At 37.7% G+C, this 21,662-nt stretch overlaps 1 protein-coding gene across 1 annotated transcript; it reads right to left on the reverse strand.

Annotated features, from left to right (window-relative positions):
* Positions 1-7,296: 7,296 nt before the first annotated feature.
* LOC105054623 (oligopeptide transporter 7) lies at positions 7,297-18,445 on the reverse strand. The gene is made up of 7 exons (XM_010936185.3): positions 18,199-18,445; positions 17,595-18,106; positions 17,385-17,482; positions 10,865-11,434; positions 9,630-9,885; positions 9,362-9,544; positions 7,297-8,043 (listed from the first exon to the last, which is right to left on the reverse strand). Exons 1-7 carry the CDS (start codon positions 18,260-18,262, stop codon positions 7,429-7,431), a joined length of 2,298 nt encoding a protein of 765 aa, XP_010934487.1. The 5' UTR covers positions 18,263-18,445; the 3' UTR covers positions 7,297-7,428.
* Positions 18,446-21,662: the final 3,217 nt, after the last annotated feature.

Raw genomic sequence — 21,662 nt, forward strand, 5'->3', positions numbered from 1 at the left:
TATTGGGTGCTTCAGTTCTGTTGGACCCTCTACCACTTACTGGAGTACTCCTCACTGCTCCACTAGTTATAGAGGACCTCCCATACGTCCATCCACATCAATGATCCATGTAGGACCTCCAGTCCAATGGTGACTGGGAACCAGAATGCTCGATGGTGGATTACTTGAGACTGTAGAGGCCATCTTGGAGCCTCCATGTGGCCATCTCATTGAAGATCCGATGGCCAACTTCCTCATCCTGGAGAGTCTTGAATCGGTAGTACTCCTGCAAAGTAGAATCGAAGCGTGTATTAATAAGTAGAATACAAATGTACTGTGAATTTAAAAATTAAATATTTTTGACTTATTCGAAACATCTTCCAGACTGCATCATGAGCTCCAGATGGCTAACTGGAAAACTCATTCACCGACCTCGACATCAAGCATCAGATGATGCCGGTAACCATATGAGATACTCTAGGCTCTCTAAACATGCTATAAAATTAATTTTGAAAAATAAATGTTAACTCTAGAATGGTTAAATTCTAAATATATTAATTAAAGTTGTAGTACTTATGAGCAGCTTTGAACATAGATGAGCTCTCAATCCTCCGATCGAGTCGGAGGTGCCACGAGTCGGATGGGTCTTCGACCACGGCTCTATGTCTGGGAGCCGATCACTGGTGCGTGTGACTGTAGGGTCACTGGTGACCCTCTATCATCCGAATCTGAGTGCAAAATATCTAATATAAATAATATTATATTATTTAATAAAAGATAAAATAACATAAATAAGAATATCTAAAGTGTTAGAGTTTACCGTCTGGTGTGAGAGGTGTAAAATCTTACGAGCTGGCCGTATGATCACTCTCTTTTTGGGAGCTCTGTCCTCGACTGGCACAGCTTCGACCTTTGAAAGATATAATATATAATCTCTAAAAATAAAAATAAATAGATTCACCAAATTAATTATATAATTATGGATGACAATGCAAGATTTAAAATGATGTCAAATAAATAATGAAAATGATTCAAGAATTATATACTTAATACTACTCATCGGCCTCTTCAAATGTTTGGTACTCTTCAAATTCTTCTTCCACCTCTTTCTCATCTTCCACCTCTTCCTCTTTCTCTTCTTTCAGTTCTTCTTCTTCCTCTTCTTCCCCTTCTTGGATAGGATTGTCCTTTAAAATAAAATCAGTTGGTTCTACCTCCTCATGTTGGCCATCATGTATGAGAATTCTTGGAGCATCCAACTCGGTATCTATTGAAGATCAATGAAATGCTAATGTTTCATCCTCTTGAAAGCATTCTGGTAATTGGAGCTCTTCTTCTTCTTCGAGCATGTAATGAACGGCTCAAGACTTAACCTTACATACAGCCCACTAATCTTTCTTTCCTCTCTCTCTTGATGGAAAAAGAGTAAAATACACTTGAGTAGCTTATTGGGCTAGCACAAGGGGGTCATTGACATATGCTTTTGATCCATATTTGATTTTAATAAGCCTATCTCGTGGATCAACCTTCATGTAATTGTCAGCATCAAACCATCGTTACTTAAATAGAATGACACTATTATCACTTAAGGGATAGATCAACTTGATCATTTCTTCGAAAATTTCATAGTAGTCACTCTCCGCCTTTGCCCACCAGCTGTCTTTTATACACAAACCACTATTCATTATACTTTTATGTTCTCCATATTGTCATATGTGAAATTTGAAACTATTTATATTACAATCATTATAACATGTCACGTACTTTGTTGGCTGTAGCCTAATGATCTTAGCTTCCTAGGTATAGATTCGCTGCCTTGCACGACCTGAATATTATAAAAGAAATAAATTTAGAGAAATTAAATTAAATAAAATGATAATAGTCGCTTATCAGTTGATGGAATCAATTTGTAAACTTTTATGAGCGCTGAGTGAAAATTTTTTTCTCACTTATCATCAGATTGTCCTGTCTGAGTATCTCATCATATTGCCTATATATGCATAAGATAAATACAGGATGATAAGTAATTAAAGAGTTAAGATTGTGATGGATACTTTCTTAACATATAGATCAACCTTCATGCAGTTTAGCAAAATATATGTCTCTACTTGTCGAAGCTCAGTATCAATCAATATCCGATGAATCTCGTACCTAAATTCACGAGCAGGATAGGCAATATTGAGATCTCTGCCTCTGATTTCTCACCACCATTATCATGTCGATCCACTTGAGTTAGCTTTATCTGCACACTGAGATTAAAGTAGTGTTGACTGAAATTTGAAACTTCTATTATATAAGCCTTCACAATAGAACCTTCGACTCGGATCTTGTTTTTCACTTTCTTTTTGAGACTGTGCATGTATCTTTCAAATGGATACATCCACCTATACTACATTGGTCCCCCCACCCTAATTTTATACGTCAGATGAATCATGAGGTGCTTCATGAAGTCGAAGAAGCGAGAAGAAAATATCTTCTTGAACTTGCATATGATCTCTACATTGCTAGCCTCAAGACTGGAGATGTGGTCAGTAGATAGTTCGATAGCACAATGTCTCTGAAGAAAAGACTAAGCTCGATAAAAAAACTCCATATGAAGTTGGAAAAGAGATCATGCCAAGTCAATGGGAGTAATCGTTGCATGAAGATATGACAGTCATAGCTTTTTAGCCTATAGAATCTGTAATTTTTGATATTGATGCATCGAGCTAGATTATTTGCATAACTATATAGGAATTTAAGACTTTTACACCATTCACAAATGTCTTTTAACTGCTCCCTTGTTAAGGTATAAGATGCTTTCAACTTCAGAAATTACCCAGGTGACACTTCAACTAGCTTTAATTAAGGACGCTTGCATATGTTCTTCATATCTGCTCGAGCCTTGAAATTATCCTTCATCTTGCTCTTGACATTCATAATAGTGTAGAAAATATTATCGAATATATTCTTCTCAATATGCATGATGTCAAAGTTATAACGGATCAAGTTGGTGGACCAGTATGGTAATTTCCAAAAGATACTTCGCTTCGCCTAGTATGAGTTCTACCGAATCTCTGAGGCTTCTGCTTGTCAAATAGCATGGCAAATTGGATTTCTTCCAGTTGGGATACCCTTTGAAACACTTATATACTATTGAGGTACAGAGGTGCATGGTCCTTCTCTATCTTATTTATCCTGAAATTATCCCACTGCTTTCGAAAAAGATGATACTCGGAAAGGAATTGACGATGACAATCGAACCAGCAAGGCTTATGACTATACTCAAGCTGAAATGATTTTGTATTCTCCATATAATAGGAACCTGCAAGCTTCCCATGAGTGCTCTATTTTGACAGTATCTCATAAGCAGAAAAATCACTAATAGTCCACATCAATGTAGCCTTTATTACAAAATTCTGCTTCTTCGATGCATCAAAAGTACATATGCCATCAAACTATAAGAATTTCAGCTCATCAATAAAAGACTTTAGATATACATCAATGCTTCTACCAAGATATCATAGTGTAGAAATCATTAATGTAAGAAAGATGTTATGTTCTTTCATGCACATCCCAGGTGAAAGATTGTATGGAGTAATAAAGACTGACCAATATGAATAAGGGGCCACTACATGATTGAACGGTGTAAAGCCATCCATAGATAGATCTAATCGAACATTATGTGATTTTTGAGCAAATAAAGGGTGGCAATCATCAAATTACTTCCATGTCTCACTGTCCGACGGATGACTCATCATATCAAAGTGCCTCCGAATCTCTTCTTTGTGCCATCTCATCTATCCAATAGTACTATTGGACAAATAGAGCCTCCGAAACCTAGGAGTGAGTGGAAGGTATTAAAGAACCTTATATATATGGTATGTCCTTCTGATTTCTATCCTCTTACCTAAACTTAAATTGGCTTTCACTGCATACTTCACATGAGCTCTTCAATTGGTCCTTTTTGTAGAAAAGTATTTAATCATTATGGTGTGCATCTATCTTCTCGTATCCCATGCCTAACTCTTTTATCATTTTTTTTAAAGCTTAAAAGCTCCCAACAAATTTCTCATCCTTGGGTAGCATATTTTTTTTATTGCTACCATTTTATAATAACAATTGACCATTATATTAAACTCGACTTTCAGATTCAACAACTCTGACACAGCTGATAATACAGTATGTGTTTTACATCCCGACCATGATGGTTCATCAGCATCTTTCAGCATACGATAGAAATCATCACCGCCAACTTCTGGATCGTCCTCCACATCCCAATTAAATTTAGGACTAGCCGCATCCATAATCATGTCTACCATTCTATCTGTATCTCTATCTTGCTCGCTTCTAACCCTTACAACTTTCTTCCATATCTCTTCGTGCAGGTATCAATACTTATAGTTGGACATAAATCCACTCTCATACAAATGGATAAAAATTGTATCCCTATCAAACATTTTTCTATTGCCATATCTATTACAAAGGCAACGAGTCCGTCTTTGATGTAAAAGTGTTGTATTCATAAAAATAAAATCGCAGAAGTACTCTATACCCTCCTTATATTCAGCAAAAATCACCCCGTCGATCACTTGACGATCCATCCAACTATGGTCTATGGCATACTATGTAAGAATTTTACATATATATAAATATAAAATAATTATTAATTAATTATTTTATCATTCAAAATGGCTTATATAGTAAATGCATCCTATCATTAACTAATAGATATAGAAGATTTTATCCCATTCAGAAAATACATTAATTCTATAGGTCAATTATAGTAATTAAATGATATGCAATAGGGGCTGAAAGAAATTTCAGCAGTACTTCTCCTTATAGTTCTTCCATACGACTGAAGATGTGTAGGGAGAACTAAAGAAAAATACTGTTTAAAATTTTTTTTCGAACCCTCAGCATACCATTTGATTACTGTAATGACTTATAGAATTATTAGCATTTTTCAAACTATCCAAACTAGACAATCAACTGATTAATATACATAATTTTTTCAATCATATAAAAATATATAAATATACAGATACAGTAGAATATATACATTAATCAAAAGATGGGTCTATGGTTCCATGCAAAGTAATTTTTTTTAAAAATTAACACCTAATTAATTACTTAAATTAACACCCAATTATGGGATGGCATAGAATATGCACTCGGTTCTTGTGCGAGGACTGGCTGCCCTGGACACCAGCTGGGATCTGAGGCCCGAGCATGTAGGGCACGTCCCGACCCCGTGTTTGCAATGCTGTTCGACACCTTTCATCAGTTTGAGTGTGCAGGGCGCACAATGGTTGGATGCCAGTTGGGACCCGAGGCTCGAGCACGCAGGGCATGCCCCAGCTCCGTATTCGCAATACTGACTGGCACCTTCCCTTGGTGTGAGCGTGCAAGGCACGCAGGGGCTGGATGTCTTGCATGCCAGCTGGAACCCGAGGCCCGAGAATGCAGGGCATGCCTCGGCCCCGTATTTGCAATGCTGCCTGGCACCTTCCCTTGATCTGAGTGCTCTGTGTGCTGAGATCAAGTCTCGTGCTTCTAATTAATTAATTAAACACCTAACTAATTAATTAAATTAATATTTAATTAATTAATTTTAATACCTAATTATACTTAATTAACATAATTTAAATAAAAAAATTAACTTTTAATGACGGCATTAGCCATCACTAATACTCATAACAGCAAGCAGACGGCTTGGGAACGGGATGTCGGCTTGGGGATGTGGCCGCGGGCTGGGGGTGGTGGGGCAGGGGCCGGCGGGGTAGGGGCCACAGGATCGAGGCTGGGGCTGGGGGTGGTGGGGCAGGTGCCATGGGGTCGGCCCGGTGACTCGGGGATGCGGCTGTGGAAATGAAGGCGCAGGGATGGGGCCATGGGGTAAGGCCAATGAGGCAGGGCTGCGGGCTAGGGGCGGCGAGGTAGGGGCCGTGGGGTCGGGCCGGCGATGTCGGGGCCGACGGGATCGGGGTGACCGTGGGTTTGGAGGGCTATGGGCTCAAGCCCGTGGGGTTGGGCCGACAATGTCCGGCCCGACGAGGTCAGGGCGGCCGCAGGCGTGGAGGGATGCCAGCTCGGGGCTGCAAGGGTGGGCCGGCTATGTCAGGGCCGATGGGGTTGGGGCGGCTGCAGGCGTGGAGGGACATGAGCTCGGGACTGCGGGATGCCGGAGGGACGAGGTGGGGAGAGAGGAAAGGGGGTTTGGGGGGGGGGTTTGAGGGGGGTTTGGGCACCAACGAGAGGAGAATTGTAGGAAGGGGAGAGGATTAGGCGTGCGAGCGAAAATTTTTCTCCTCCGCGGGGGTAAATGAGACGAAGTATTAGCGACTGCAAAGTATCCATCGCTAACGCCATTGGTAAAAGTATTAGCGATGGCACGTCCATCGCTAGAACTGTTGCTAATACTTTTATCAAGAAAATATTATTTTTTATAATTTTTTAAATATTTTTTTTCAAATTATTAGCAATGATAATTACAACTGTCGTTAATAATGGTTGGTAATTAATTAATTTAATTATAATTATAATCAAAATTTTTTTAAAAAATTTTAGATTTATCAGTGATAGTTTTTGTCTTCGCTAATAGTCAGTTTTCTGTCGGTAATATTTTTTTTATTTTTTACGATGGCAGATTTTTTTGGTCGCTATTTACCATCGGTAAAATGTGTTATTAGTAACGGCAAATTTACCATCGCTAATACTCAATATTCTTGTAGTACTCCAATAATAAGTTCTAAGTCCTAAGTTCTAAGCTCAAAATAGAGGAAAACTCTGCTAGTGAGAACTTTGTCAGTTCTTGAACAAGGACTCTAGTTCTCACAGAGTCCAATCTCTCTAGTTTCACACAAACTCTCCAGCTCTATTCTACTTTTTTCACTTCTTATTTTTGAGGCTCGAACTAAGCATTGGAGGTTCAAAAATCGGAGGATCTCCATTGATTTTTGATTTGTTTTGCAAATTTCTTTGAAGCTTTTGATTTTTGATTTGTTTTGCAAGTTTCTTTGAAGCCATCTCAGATCAGACTGCTACCGACCTCCAGCTCGGCTTCATCCGAACTGCCCCAATCTCGAATTTTGAGTCTCGTAGCAACACTTGTCAATCAGGACATTCATTATTTTTTATGGTGCTGAAATTTAGTAGAGAAGATATTTTTTTTTTCCATTTTTTTTTTTTTGGTGAATCGCATTCGCCGCAGCTTTCAGGTTAGGCTTGAAATATGCTGCTGCTTGAAAACAAGGGCAAGTTACAGACTGATTGTATTCTGGATGGCAGAGATCCGTCCTCTGAGAGGTCCTGCAAGTTGTGGTGAGATACAAGTCATTGAGACTTTTTAATTTTTGTGTAAATTGCAAACGGTTTATATAGTTTCTTCATTGATTCTGTTGTATTTTCACTAGCATGTGAATCCACATTCTACCAATGAAACACAGAAATTTAGACTGCCACCTATGATCAGAAAACTGGGCAGCCATCAACTACAACACCCTTTGCAGTGGGGCAGGAAGCCAAGGCGCAGCCATCCAGGTCATTTCCCCACCAATTCAGGCTGACATCCTCCAGCCCCAGGCACAGATACAGTAAGACTGCCATGAATGCCAGCCCAGCATCCAGAGCACCAGAAAGCACATAGTTATGCCTCTGCCACCAATCACGCCGGTACCTATAAACCACAAAGCCCGACAAGAAGCCAACAGTGATCCAGGTAGTGTAGTTAACAGCTGTGGCTGGAGGCATCATGCCGGTGGCACCAATCAGTACAGGCATGTTGATTAGACTTATCCACTTCTGATTTGGGAAGGCCTTATGGGCGAGCCAAACGAGAAGAGGTGCAATGGCCCCAGCCAGGAAGAACCAGTTGATGGCTGAGTAGGTACCAAGGTCTCCGAAGATCCTGCGTGGGCCAATGAGACCCCATATGACAGAGGCATCATAGAACACATGGTCAGATGGGCAGGTCCACGGGCTGTCCGAAGATAGAAGCTCTGTGTTGCAGATGTTGGGGATGGTGTCCATGAGCCACCATGCAGTTCCAAGATAGACAATTGCAGCAATTAGAGTACCCACCACCTGCCATTATTTTGACTCGGTTAAATTGCAACAGGAGATGATTAGCAAATTGTGAAAAAGGTAAAAACGCCTGATGTCTCCAGGTTATGATCACTCAAGAATGAAATTTATGCATTTATCTGTTTGGTCTAATTACATCAATTGAAAAAAAGAATTTGGTGTTTTATATTATTTGTTTCTGTTAAGTAAACTGCTTCACCCTTGTCTCAAATTTTAGAACTATCAATCAAGAGGGCCAATGGCCTAAATGTTTTCACATGTGAAAGGTAGAGAAAAGCTAACCAAACTGAATGTATCTTGATAGAAGATGGAAATAACTCTTGCTTAACCCTTGTCTCAAATTTTAGAACTATCAATCAAGAGGACCAATGGCCTAAATGTTTTCACATGCGAAAGGTAGAGAAAAGCTAACCAAACTGAATGTATCATGATAGAAGACGGAAATAACTCTTGCTTAACCCTTGTCTCAAATTTTAGAACTATCGATCAAGAGGGCCAATGGCCTCAATGTTTTTGCATGTGAAAGGTAGAGAAAAGCTAACCAAACTGCATGTATCTTGATAGAAGAAGGAAATATCTCTTGCTTTAATTGGCTCAAACTTCCAAAAATTCAAGTATAAAAATAATATTTTGTGCAGAGACGGTGACTATGATATCATACAGCTTAAAAGTAACTTTTGGATGGCAATATGGGTAGAAGTAGAACCAAGTGTGTTATGTTGGTGAGCTAGGAACAATTACTTAATTGAATTTAAGGAGAATGGTGCTGATTTAGGAAGCATTTCATACTGTTTTCATACTGATGCTTGTAGCAGGCAATCTAAAGTTGCTGAAGGAAGAACACATCATCTGTTCTTTTTGCGTGTAGTGTATCAGAATTCCTAGGACGCGAAACAGTTCTAGTTGAACTGAAATTTCTGTGCTTCTGACTGATAAGAGTAGTCCCTACAGATAGTTTGGCCATGGAGTGCTGCACTTACTGCCGTCTGCTGCACATGTCTACGCTGCATTTCAAAGTGGACTTGTAGCAGCACTGGTATCAATCTTTTATTGGAATAGTTGGAAGCTTTGTGGCAAACTAGTCTAAGCATAAATAGCGAACTCATATATTGATCGCAAAATTTGGACCTCTGTGTTCACTATTATATTGTTACATGGAGTTTATGCTGGTTCAAGATGTTTTGGATTCCTAAGCTATGAGAATTTTTTCTTTTAAGGAGGAAAAAAGCTTATGAATGCTGGTTTGCAAAGGCCTTTGTACCCACATTTTAGTTCACAAGGTAGTAATTATTACACAGAACTAGAAAGCGAAACTAACCTGAGCCATGAACATTGTTCTGGGTGGGATCTTCATGTAGTGGCCCAGCTTGAAGTCTTGCAAAAATGTCAAGGCCTGTGTCATGCTGATGTAACCATATACCTTGAAGCACATGTTTGCGACCGGCCGGCCTGGATACAAATACCCCATGATATACTCCGTGATGATGTTTAAGCCAGGCGTCTGTTTTGCGGCAGAAGAAGCAATTCAATTGTTCAATTCAACATTTTGGATAGAGATTTTACAAAGAATGCCAGCTTGCAGATACCTGGTTCGTTGTGGCTGTGATGATTCCAATGGGGAGAGTGAAGAAGATGGCAATGCCACAAGCCAGCAAAACACCCCACCATGGCAATTGGAGTTGATCGATATAGTACTCACATGCAAAGATGGTCAGAGCGACGTTGGCGACAAGGATGCAGATGAACCACCATTGCGGGACCTGCTTATATTGACGCATGAGCTTCGTATGCACGTCGATCTTCTTCTCCTGGAATGCAGACTTGCTCATTTGCCATATTTCTCTGCAACATGCCATCAACTAGTTGGTTAAGATCCATTTCCATACTTATAGATCAGGTGGTCACCTAAATTTTTCCCCTCAAATGCATATTTTGACTTACAAAATCTAAAACACTCCTCTTTGCAGACGCATCGGTGATTTTTTAGTAGAGCTTTGATTACAGTATTGTTTGATTCCTAACAAATGAAGTTGCTGTGTATATACTAGGGCTGCATAGAGCTAGAGCAAAAGCCACTTTGCCTAGTGTAACCCCAATAAATCCTCAATAGCCCTTAGCTTGTCATTGTCGTAACTAAGTATCTCATTTAAAAAAATTAGCCAGAAGGTATTGTTTGGGTTCTTTAGTTTTATACAAATATTCAAGATCTTTTGGACAAATAATAAATGTAGGATTAAAAAATACACGTCCATATGAGTTGTCTAATACTCTCCCCGTCTAAGCTTTAATTTTCTTATTATGTTAAGGATTTAAATCAATTAAAATTTAGTTATAAATATTATAAATTCAATCACAAATATCATGATTAGCTCATGGTCAACAAACCTATGCTACAGTGCCTCTTATTTTATATAAGTTAGAAATTAGGCTTGCCCTGATACTATTTGTTATCATCAAGAATTTCATCTAAAATGATTATTTGGAAGGTATTATTGAGTTTTTTGGTATCCAAAATCTCCTTGATAAATAAAAGTTAAACACGTGCCTGTATAGATTTTCATAATTATTGTAGCTCAACCAAGAATGTCTTTTTTTAAAGATAGAATTGCAGAATCTTTAGCTATCACCTAGCAACTAGAGTTGCAAATGACTCCACAACCTTGTTTCATTTCACAAATGTGTGAAGGCAACAAAGTGTCATCCTGAAAGAAACGAGAGCTTGTGACATAAAAATGGCATCATCGAAGAGGCAGCTGTTCACTAATTATCTAGACTTGGACGCAGTCCAGTTCTAATATTATTTAAAAGAGTTTCTTTTTACCTGCCATGGAAGAGGAGAACATGAGAGACAGTGGCCGTGAGAGACGCGAAGCCGACACCATAAGTCACTGCAAAGAAGGCGCTCAGATAGAGTGGGCCTTCCTTCTCGTAGGCCTCGACGTCGAGGTGGAAGTCAGAGTCTATAATGCTGGAGATGTTGTAGCTCTGGCCAGTGGAGGTGAAGAGGCCGTCGGAGAAAATGGGGAAGGTCTTGGCCTTGTAGAGGTTTAGCCAGTAGGCAGTGGGGGTGATGACATACATAATGATGACAAAGCCGGCGGCGACGTTGGCGGTGGCGAACCAGGGGCTGGCCAGGGGGCTGCCGAGGTAGGAGGAGATGGTGGACCAGTCGAGGCCGATGGCGCCGATGCCGAGGCCGTAGAGGCCGGAGCCGAGCTGCTGGGCAAGGACGGAGCCAGGGAAGATCCAGCAGATCCAAGAGAGGGAGGTGAGCATGGAGAAGAGGTAGCCCGGGAACACGTAGTAGGCAAAGCTACAGACGAAGGCTACCATGAAGAACTGGTTACGTGTCAGCCCATGCTTTGGCCGCACTTCCTTCTCGTGGAGTGCCCTGTACAAAAAGTTCAATAGAATTGCAGTTAGCCAGAAATTTATATATATATATATATATATATATATATATATATATATATATATATATATATAGATAATGTATGTATGTGTGTACGCATGTAATAAGTCTAAAAATCAGATTTGAGATTCCTGTGAGTTGATTTTTCTGCAAAGATATCAATACACAGCATCCTCACCCTTTGTTATGTTGGCCTATGTAAGGCGATATATTCAGATGTATCATTGATGCTATATAAGTTTCTGGCGGTCCTTCTAAACATAACAGTTTTTTTTTTTTTTTTGATTTGCTACATCATCTGATACTTTAATTTGTAATTGTTATATGTTGATTAAAGATCTAATTAATTTTTTTTAAAAAAAAAAAATTGTCCAGCTTTCAGCATATATGATACTAAACTTCAATTCATCAACTATAGGCTACTTACCTAAACAGTTGATTTATTATCCTTTAAATCAGTGCTTAAAATCATGGAAACTCATTTACTTGGATCTCTAATGATCCAAAAGATTGGAGACTTGGATGAGTTAACATGCCAATCATAATAAAAATAATTAAAATAATGTATAACACAATATCTAAGACATAAATATATAATAAAACAAATACATATATATAATAAAGTGTGTGTGTGTAAAATTATAATTATAAAAATAAAATATAAAATATAATATTAAATTAATCTAATGTAATTAAATTATAAATAAAATAATGATTATATAAATTTCGTTGCATCCAATATAAATTGAACATTGTTCGTAAAAAAAAAAAATCAAAAATTTGACTAAGTTGGAGCACCGATCTGTTCAAAAGGCTTAATTGAGTAATTGAGCATGATCACAAAGTTTTTTATTGAATTATTTAGGCGACATGCAATCCAACAAGTAATCCAACTAAGAATTGTACTAATCCGGTCTAGTTGAATCGATCCTTCGGTCGAATCATGGAGTTTTTAGATAGTGCTTTCAAGTTTTGCAAAAGCAAACCATCCAAATCAATCCACACTGCTAGTTTTAGTCTACATATCTTAAAAGGTATACAAAATAACTTTGAATCTCAGATTAAGATAATGTTTAATAATAAAACAATAAAACATTCAAAATTTCATTAATATAGAGACACTTGAATATTATAGATCACAATAAATGATGTATATTGTCAATTTTGATGTCCTGTTTCATATCTTGCCTATAGGGCATAACTAATTTGGTGACATCTAGGTATATAAGTTTGTTTCCTTTCACTATTTGTCCCTAAAGTTTGCAATTTAAGAGCAATCAGTAGGGCTGCCTCTTGGGTGGTTGAGGCTAGTTAAGACTAATCCAAGTCCAACCTGATTGAATTGGTAACCCAAAGACAATAATAATCCAGGCACCGAAACCTCAGCTTTAAAATTGTAACCTAAATACAAGCAGAGACCACATTGTTTCATGTATGTTTAGGTTGGATTATGTTGTGAGTAGATATTGAATATAAGAAATTTTTGATGGGTTAACATGGGAAGGGTTTACCCAAGCTCTAAATCCTAATATGACGCTACTCGTGATCAAGTTAATATTTTTGACCTAAGTCCAATCAAACCCAATTTATTGGTTGTATTATTTCACCTTCAAGTCAACTGAACCGTCCAGCCTATGCATGATCGATTTGGATTAGCTAATTCATTCTAGAAACCATAAATGAAAAAGATAAACTGAATTCAAGTCATTAAAACAATATATATATATATATATATATATATATATATATATATATATATATATATATATATATATATATATATATATATATATATATATATATATATATATATATTACTTTTGTTTTCTCAAAAATTCATCTACTTTAATTTACTTAAAAATTCTAGCAATTAAGATTACATGGCGGACTTCTAGTTGGACTAGTTGGTCAAATAAGGACCGTCCTAAGCTCAATCCTTGTCCATTCTAATTTTACAATTAATTGATTGCATGGACTCAAACCCAAACCACCTATAACAGGTGTTCTCCTAAACTAATTGCTTGCTTGTTTTCTGAAACATGCAAAAGCTCAATCAAAAGAATCATTACATCTCTGTACCCTGATTTGAATCATATGATTCAATGACAATTAACCTTTGATTAGATTGATTCTGACACTATGTAAGCTAACCGTGACTCCGAAGGGGTTTAGAATGGAATTAAGTAAGGGTTTAGGGTTCATCGGTTGTGCCATTCACACCTTTCTTTCACTCTCAAATATTATATGCGGACTTAGGCTCTTTAAAAACATATAATATTGCATCCTAGTATAAATCATCACAAAGGAGCAGCTAGGGCTGTCAATTGGCTGGATCTAAGATTAATTAACATTTTTTTTATTACTTTGGCACGTCACAAATCAAATCTAGCCCATTCTTCACAAATTTAAAAGGAGTCCAACCCTAATGTTTTTGGGGTCAACTTGCCAAAGTTCAGAGGCAGTCAATTCTACAAGCCAAGTATGGGCGCATCCCAGAGTGTTATACAGTATTTTTGATGATCGTTCTCAAAAAATTGACGATCATCAAATAAAATATATTATATAATATATATAATTTATTTTATTTGATAATTGCCTATTTTTTGATGGTCACCCATGTTGTACGGTATTTTGTGGTGCAAATGGCGCATCGCCAAGCAGCAAAGATCACGAGCGTTTTTCACGTAGGCATCTTTTCTTACTACGAGAAGTACAACTTCAGTGTTTCCCTCTCTTCCTTCCAGTGCCCCCACTGATAATTAAATGGCCCAACCAACACTACGTCCAACACTACGTCCACATGTTATTTGGCAGGCGTGAGCTGTCACAAACCGCTATTACAAAGATATAAGCTAAGATTGGGTAAAATAATTACTTAAGCTAAGACTTGCACTATAACATCAAGCGCATATGGAGACTCGTTAAACTTTTGTTCCCAGGTTGGTCACTTGGGCCGAGCACATTGAGTTGGTCAATGCTTAAACAACCAAACAGATGAATCTTAGTTTATAATTTGTTTAAATTTTTTAATGCTCTTGATGCTAGGATTTGACGTCTCGAGATTCAGTCCATATTGAGCCCACAGTGAGGTTCGCGGTGAAAAACGGAGTCCAACGAGACCAAGATCATTCCAAATGGAGCTCGGACGGAGAAGATACGAGCTTTTGAAATCGGCACGAGATCCGAGGCGACGGAGGACCGCCGGTGGCCAGCGGCAGCGGCATGCTGCCCAGGTGGGGCCAACGTGCGGGATGTGCGACCCAAGCACGCGGCCCGATGGGAGAGCGGTCCAGTCGGGTGCGCGGCCCAGCCGGGCACGCGGCCCAACCCGTGCGCGAGCCCTCACGCGCGGGTCGACCCAGGCCCAGGTGCCTTGCCTGGGCCCTGTACCCCAGTCCACCGTGGACCGAGCGGTCCACGGGTGGACCTGTGGACCGCGTGGGTGTTTTCCACACGTTTTTCGTGGTCCAAGGTACTATTTCATAGATCGGAGCGCGATCGGAGGGCCCAGGGACGTCCCGATCTTGATCCGACGGTGTGGGACTTGACTTGGGTTGATTAAGGACTCCTAAATCTAATCTAAGTCATATTTAACCCTTTTAAAAGGGCCTGTGATGCAGAGAAAAATAGTGGTTTGGTTTTTTCTGCTGTGGACGCCGTATGGAATCGAGGAAGAGAAGGAAGTGCGCGTTGCTGAGAGAGGAGCAGGAGACTCCTGGACAGCGGACGCCAGGCACTTCAGGAGTTCAGGGGATCTTCCAAGAGGGAAAGAGCTTTTGAAAGGAGAACTTCTAGAGAGAGAAAATTGGGTGTACAAGGGTTGAGGGTAAGGTCATCTTTTGTAAAATTTTCTCTTTCATAGTGAAGTTTGCATGCCCCGTAGAGGCGAGCTTTTTTGTGACTGATCTACGTATTTTGATTGTTTTATTTTGTTTCTTCTATCTTCCTGCTGTATCGTGTGGTACTGAAAAGATCTTGGAAGGTGGTGTTCTAGTCAGACATCTATCCAATACTTGGATTGATATTATTTTAAAAATTTAAAAAATTAATCATGAAGAGTATAATATATATAGCAAATGCGGAGTTCATTGTGTCAATAGATTTATAACACGCAAAGAAATTAGTAGATGTAATTCAATTAAATAAACCTAAGATTACTTGTTACTTTGTACGAGTACCATGGTATCAAACGTAAGGAATTTTTTAAGAATAATGATAAAGCAAAAACATTTCTTGTAGAGTTAGTAATAATTAATCATAAGTAGATGTTAGGAGCTATAGATGGGTTGGGATGGAAGCTCTTGAAGGCAAAAACTTCACAGAGCTAATCTTTTTTTTTTTTTTTTGAAAAGAATTGATCATTTTTTTAGCATCGTTCATGTTTGAAAAATATTTATAATTCAAATTTATAAAATATAGATTCTTGCAGCAAAAGCTTGGTTATTTGAAAGTTGGAGATTCTCCTTTACGCATGAAGCGCATGCTCACCGTACAAAGGCCTTAAATGAATCTGCATGGGATAAAATAAGAAAGGACAACTCATGTCAACTACTGCCTTGTCAATAAAAAAATAAATAAGTGACACCATACTTCTTGGAATATATTTAGGCACAAGTAGGCAGTTGTTATATACCCATTTTCTTACAAAGAACAATGTTTTTTAGTTGGTACAGGGGCATTTAGGACATTTGATTCAAGCATTTTGACGAGCCAATGTAGGAATTAAAATCAAATTGCCTCTTTGCAACATTTTGAGCACGCATTGTAGAAGCAAAATTGATGAAAAAAAGTTAAAAGAGCTCTAATTCAACAATGGGTTGAGGTTGGATTTTTTATGTCAAAAAAATAATCGATCTTTTTTCATAATGTTGATCATTGAATTATGCATCAAAAGAGATTTCAAATAATTCTATCATCGGTTGTATAGGTCTTAAAGTAATAATTATAAAATTTAACAGTGAATTTATGAGGAGGAGGATAAATTCTTCTTTTTCACACGAAAGATACATCTCCAACTTTTTACAGTAATTTCTTATGTTGAAATATTTGTGTTATTATATGAATTAATCCAAAGGTGAAAATATGATTTTTTCTAAAATAAAAAAAAATAGTAACCTCCTATATTATTGAATTTCTTGATGATACAAAATATCCCTATACTAAAATAAAAAAAATAAAGACCTCATCATTTTTTTAATTATTATATTTATATTACCTATTTGGGATGGTTCATACAAAAAATTATTGGATTATTTTATCATATATATCTTGGATCATTCAATAAAAAATAATCATATTATTTAATATCAAATTTTTTTTATTTTAAAGTTTATTGGAATCTTTGAATAGGGAATAGGGTGAATTTAATTACAAATTAATAATTTTTACCATCTTTAATAAAAATATTTTTTAATAATATATTAATTTTTTATTAGATGACTCTCGATACATGTGGTAGGATGGCTCTAATCATTAATTTCCCGGTCCCTACGGTTTATAGGATCCAATGTCCTTAGTAAAAAATTTTGAAAAGGAAAATAAGTTCATTTTAACTACAAATTTGAATAGAAAAAATTTATTTTTTTAAATAATATAATATTTTTTATCAGATGGTCCTGGATGTATGTGGTGGGATGGCTCTAATCATTAATTTCTCGGTCCCTACGGTTTTTGGGATCCTGTGTCGTCAGGGAGCACATCCCTCATCACACGCCATCCATCCCTTTCCTTGAAAAGACCTCCAGGATCCATGCACTGCGGCCCCACTTAAAAGGAATCATCACTGCCAGCTAATATCATAATATCAAATCTAACCGTCGCTAAGCCATCAGACGTGTCCAACCAACCAACAGAGAACAGAAGAACACGAAACAAACGAAACACGCGGCCCAGAATGATAAACGAGAGAAACGCTGGCTTATCCCTTTACCTGAACAGCGATACCTGCACCAGGTTGTAAGGCCACCACATCGCCGCCGGCTCCACCAGATGTTGCCGGAATATTCCCGCCCACCCAAACCCCAGTACCTATTCCGAACAACCTCATCAATACTTTTTTTTTTTGAATAAAAAAATATATATTATGTAATCAAAATAAAATTACAAAAAGAAAGAAAAAAAAAATCAAGGAGATCATCACCTGGGTGGTGAGGACGACGAGGAGGGAGACGAAGAAGGTGATGTGCTGGCGGTAGAAGATCTTGACGGCGGTGACGACGTGGATGGCGTAGACGCTGCCGGCGCCGGAGTTGGCGAAGATGGTGATCAAGACATGCTCCTTCATATTGAACGGCCCAGGATTGAGGGTGAACTCCCACCTCCTCCCCTTGAAGAAAACCCGGTCGGTTATCGTCCGAGCCATGAGGTGGCCCAGCGGCACCACCGCGATCTGGGCCGAGATGGAGGTGATCGAGAGCGGCTCCTTTCGGTACCAGAAGAACTGGTTCAAGAAGGACAGAAGCGCGCAGGAAACCGTGCCGAGTACCCACATGCGGAACGTCAGCACCGGAACGGAGGGGTCGTCGCCCACCGGCACGGTGAGAGCCACCTGCTCGATCGGAGAATTCTCCTCCTCCTCCTCCCTCCTGGCATCGTCAGCTGCCGCCGGCGGGGTTGATGACGATGTTGTCGAGGCTGAGGGCTCGGCATGAACTGCTCGAAGGGAAGGAGGAGGTTAGAGGGTGATGATGAAAAGAGATGAGTGGGAGGAGGAGGGAAGGGATTAGTGTTGTTGATGGGCTTACGGAGAGGGGTGGTGATTTCTTTCTGCTTCTCTTCTTCTTCTTCTTCCTGGCGAGGGGAATCCATGTTGCCGAATCTGTTCTTGTGATTCTTAGACACCAACCAGCCTTTTTTTGTGAGGGTGGATTCTATTTGGAGTTGTGGAACGTTAGGTAGGTAGTAAAGAGAGGAAGAGAGAGAAGGGAAGGTAGGGACGAGGCTCCTGTCTTTTTTTAACTGGTTTCTTTTTCTATCATTATCGGTAATTCCTTCCTATGGTGTGTAAACAGGGAAGATGGAAGCGTGTGAGGAGGCACTGCAGAATCTTGACTGTGGAAATTAATTTGTCATGACCTGGCAGTAGATTCCCTACAATCCATATTGTAGGAGGGTATATTGAAAATTTTTGATGCACAAAATTTGAAATGATTTTTTTTTTTTAAAAAAAAACAGAACATCAATATCCATGATGATTGAATGTCGGACAACCGAATAGCTCATAAAATTTCATGATCCATTTCTAATTGCAGTTTTTTTTTAATTGCATGTAATTAATTTAGTGGGGTTCAGGGTTGTATCTTTCATGTGAAAAAATGGTTCACCTTCCATGACATCCACCGTTGGATCGCACAATATCTACTTTAAGATTTGTGAGCATAGATGGATGAAAATTTTTTTTTGAGTATTTTGAGATCTATGTAAGATGTGATCTAGTAGATGATGCCGTAGAAAAAGATCAATAATTTTTTTGCATAGAAGATACCATCTGAACTTGGTTAAGTTAATGGGTGTTACATTGGGCACATGCTCAAATACTAATAAATGCTTATAACATCTTCTTAATTCTATTTTAAAAACATCATAAGTGTTCTTTTTTTTCCCGAAATTTGATAACCTTTAATATATATTTCCTCATTTCCTTAATTCTAGGTGTACCATAAAAGGTACATGATTATGCCCGCGACATGGCCGGATCATTTGATTGTTGGGAGTAATTGCAAATTGTATCATGATAATTGCATCTGGGGATGCATGTTACCTACTGGTGATCTTTTTAACTTTTGTTTAAGTGTATATGGATTTTTGTTCTCTGTTAAATAACTATTATTACAAAATATTGGTCACAAGTGGGCAACTAATTATAGTTGTGCTAAATTTTAATAGTTAAAATTGCTTGCAAGATTAGTAGGACCGGCATTAAATTCGTTAATTGTGCAATTAAAGTCCTGAGGAGTTTTGTGGGATCCAAATACTAATATCTTAAAGGCTATTAAGTATAGATAAGGATGAGTGGAAAAAATCATACTTTTCTACATTGATTATTGGTTATCTCTTTCTTTTTTAAAATTATACAAATATCACCGGTCATCACCTAAGAGCCATCTATTTATATATTTATGTTTTGGTGTAGAGAATTTACTTTCTATACTTAATTCATGGCCAACGAAGCACATCATATCTCACACGCTAAACACTGGATTCTGCCGACGCTGGCAGTTTGCAAGAGAGGAAATCTGCCATGAACAAGTAGTTGTTCTGTCAGTCATGTTCCCAAGTCCTAATGCCAGTTCTCTTTTCCTAATTTTACGTGGCCTGTTATATTAAACATGCGAGAAAAGGAAGTTTGCTTAACTTTTGTTGGTATCCTGGAAATATTATTTGAAGTTTGGCTTCTACTATTATTCTTTCTTAGGATCTGTTTGGATGCCTGAACTAAAAATTCTATAGGCTTCGTGGATTGGGCCACTACAACCAGCAAGATTAAGGAATTACCAATTGGATTAGGTCTATATTCATAAATATCCAGAAATAGTTTTGGAGTAGGCTAGTTTAAATCTCATTAGAAAAAAAAACCTAGTAAGATATCCTTTTATTGCCAGAGAGATTTTACTACTCATTATAAAAGATATGCAAGTGGTGACAATCGAAGATGGAAATGCTCAACAACAAGATCTCATAATCTGGGGCAAGATGGATGATGACTAGTGGCGTCTTTTGATGCAAAAGGATTAGCTTAACAAAGAAAGGGGATGTGCATGACCCCTGTATTCTAGCCAATCTTCGTAATAGATATGATCATTTAATTCAGAGGATTGAGGCAGGAGAGAAGGGAGAGGTTCTGTCCCTTATTTTATTAAAGGAGATACTATTTTTATCTGAATGAAAAGGATACAAAATAATGGAGGAGCTAGATTCTTAGAAGACTTGAGTCCAGAAAATTGTTATGAACAAGTAATATAGCATCTAGTTAATGAGGTAGTCATGTGGGCGTCATATGCAGATATCCAAAATTCCAAATGGTGAATGGTTTCAAGGTCACATGAACAAAGCAAATCACATGGATTCTTGCCCTCTTCCGTTGCTTATCCATGATGACTTTTCTTTGATCACCTCTATTTTGTTTTCTTGTCCTTAAACTTTCTAATAAAAAAAATATTTCTTCTTCTATAGGTACATCCTTTGGAGTTAGAATACAAAAATATTTAAAAATTGAACAAAAAAATAAGCTAAAAAAACTTTAGTGTAATTTATCGTGAAGTAGATTGGTTATATTTGTTGGGAATACACAATATAATTCGTTTCCCACGAGAGCTGATTATAATCCAATTGAACTAACCATCAAAATTTATTATAAAATTAATATTAAATTAAATTAAAAACTCACAAACTGGAGATATATAGCGTACTATCCTAAGATGATTCTTGACCCTCGTGCGGACCTGATCAAACTCGAAAACTCTACCCCAAGATACAATCGATGACTTCTTCTGTAGGCATGACCGTAAAAAGGATGACAAAGCTTTAATCCAGCAGATGAAAGAACTAAATTAAAATAGATCAAGAAAAGTTTGGAAGAAGAGGGTTTAAGATAGAAAAGAATAAGTAGATCTTAGATTAGGAATGGAGAGAGCAATTATTTTTCTTGTATATTCAAATCTCCTACCAAGGGCCCAATTTATAGGGCCAATGACTAGTTGTTTGGGCTAATCCAACATTAAAAATACACTAAACATGTATTTAACTAGCTAACGGTATAAAACCAATGGATAAAAAAACCAATAGATAAAAAAATCAACACGCAAAAAAGTAACATTAAAATATGATATTTATCTTGGATTAAATAAGAAAAAATAATTATTATTATTAAAAAAATAAATAAAAAATAAAATATAGGCCCCACCATGTCGTAGATGTGAAAGCAATGGGATCATGCATGCGCGTGTGGTTTGGTCCAAAACTTCACAAAGCTCAAGATAAGGATTTTTTAATATAAACCCCTTTTTAACTTTTTTTCTATCCAATATAGGACTAAACAACTCAAAACCTTAGGGTTTAGGTCGGAATTAGTTAGAGAAAATTTTGAGTTTTCAATTCTCTCCAAAATATCAACAATTTCTCTCAAAATTCAAAATTTTTGAAATAATTAAAATTTAAAAATTTAACTATATGAAATAATTTTTTACTGGATATATATACTGTGCAATAG

The sequence above is a fragment of the Elaeis guineensis genome, chromosome 12, assembly GCF_000442705.2.
Source record: "Elaeis guineensis isolate ETL-2024a chromosome 12, EG11, whole genome shotgun sequence".
In the NCBI taxonomy this organism is placed as follows: Eukaryota; Viridiplantae; Streptophyta; class Magnoliopsida; order Arecales; family Arecaceae; genus Elaeis; species Elaeis guineensis.

Excerpts from the sequence above, each read along its gene's own strand:
- LOC105054623 (XM_010936185.3), bottom strand. The coding sequence starts at position 18,262 with ATGGATTCCCCTCGCCAGGAAGAAGAAGAAGAAGAGAAGCAGAAAGAA. Across the intron at positions 18,107-18,198 it reads AGAAATCACCACCCCTCTCC|TTCATGCCGAGCCCTCAGCC; the intron begins GTAAGCCCATCA and ends CCCTTCGAGCAG. Across the intron at positions 17,483-17,594 it reads TCGTCGTCCTCACCACCCAG|GTACTGGGGTTTGGGTGGGC; the intron begins GTGATGATCTCC and ends TGTTCGGAATAG.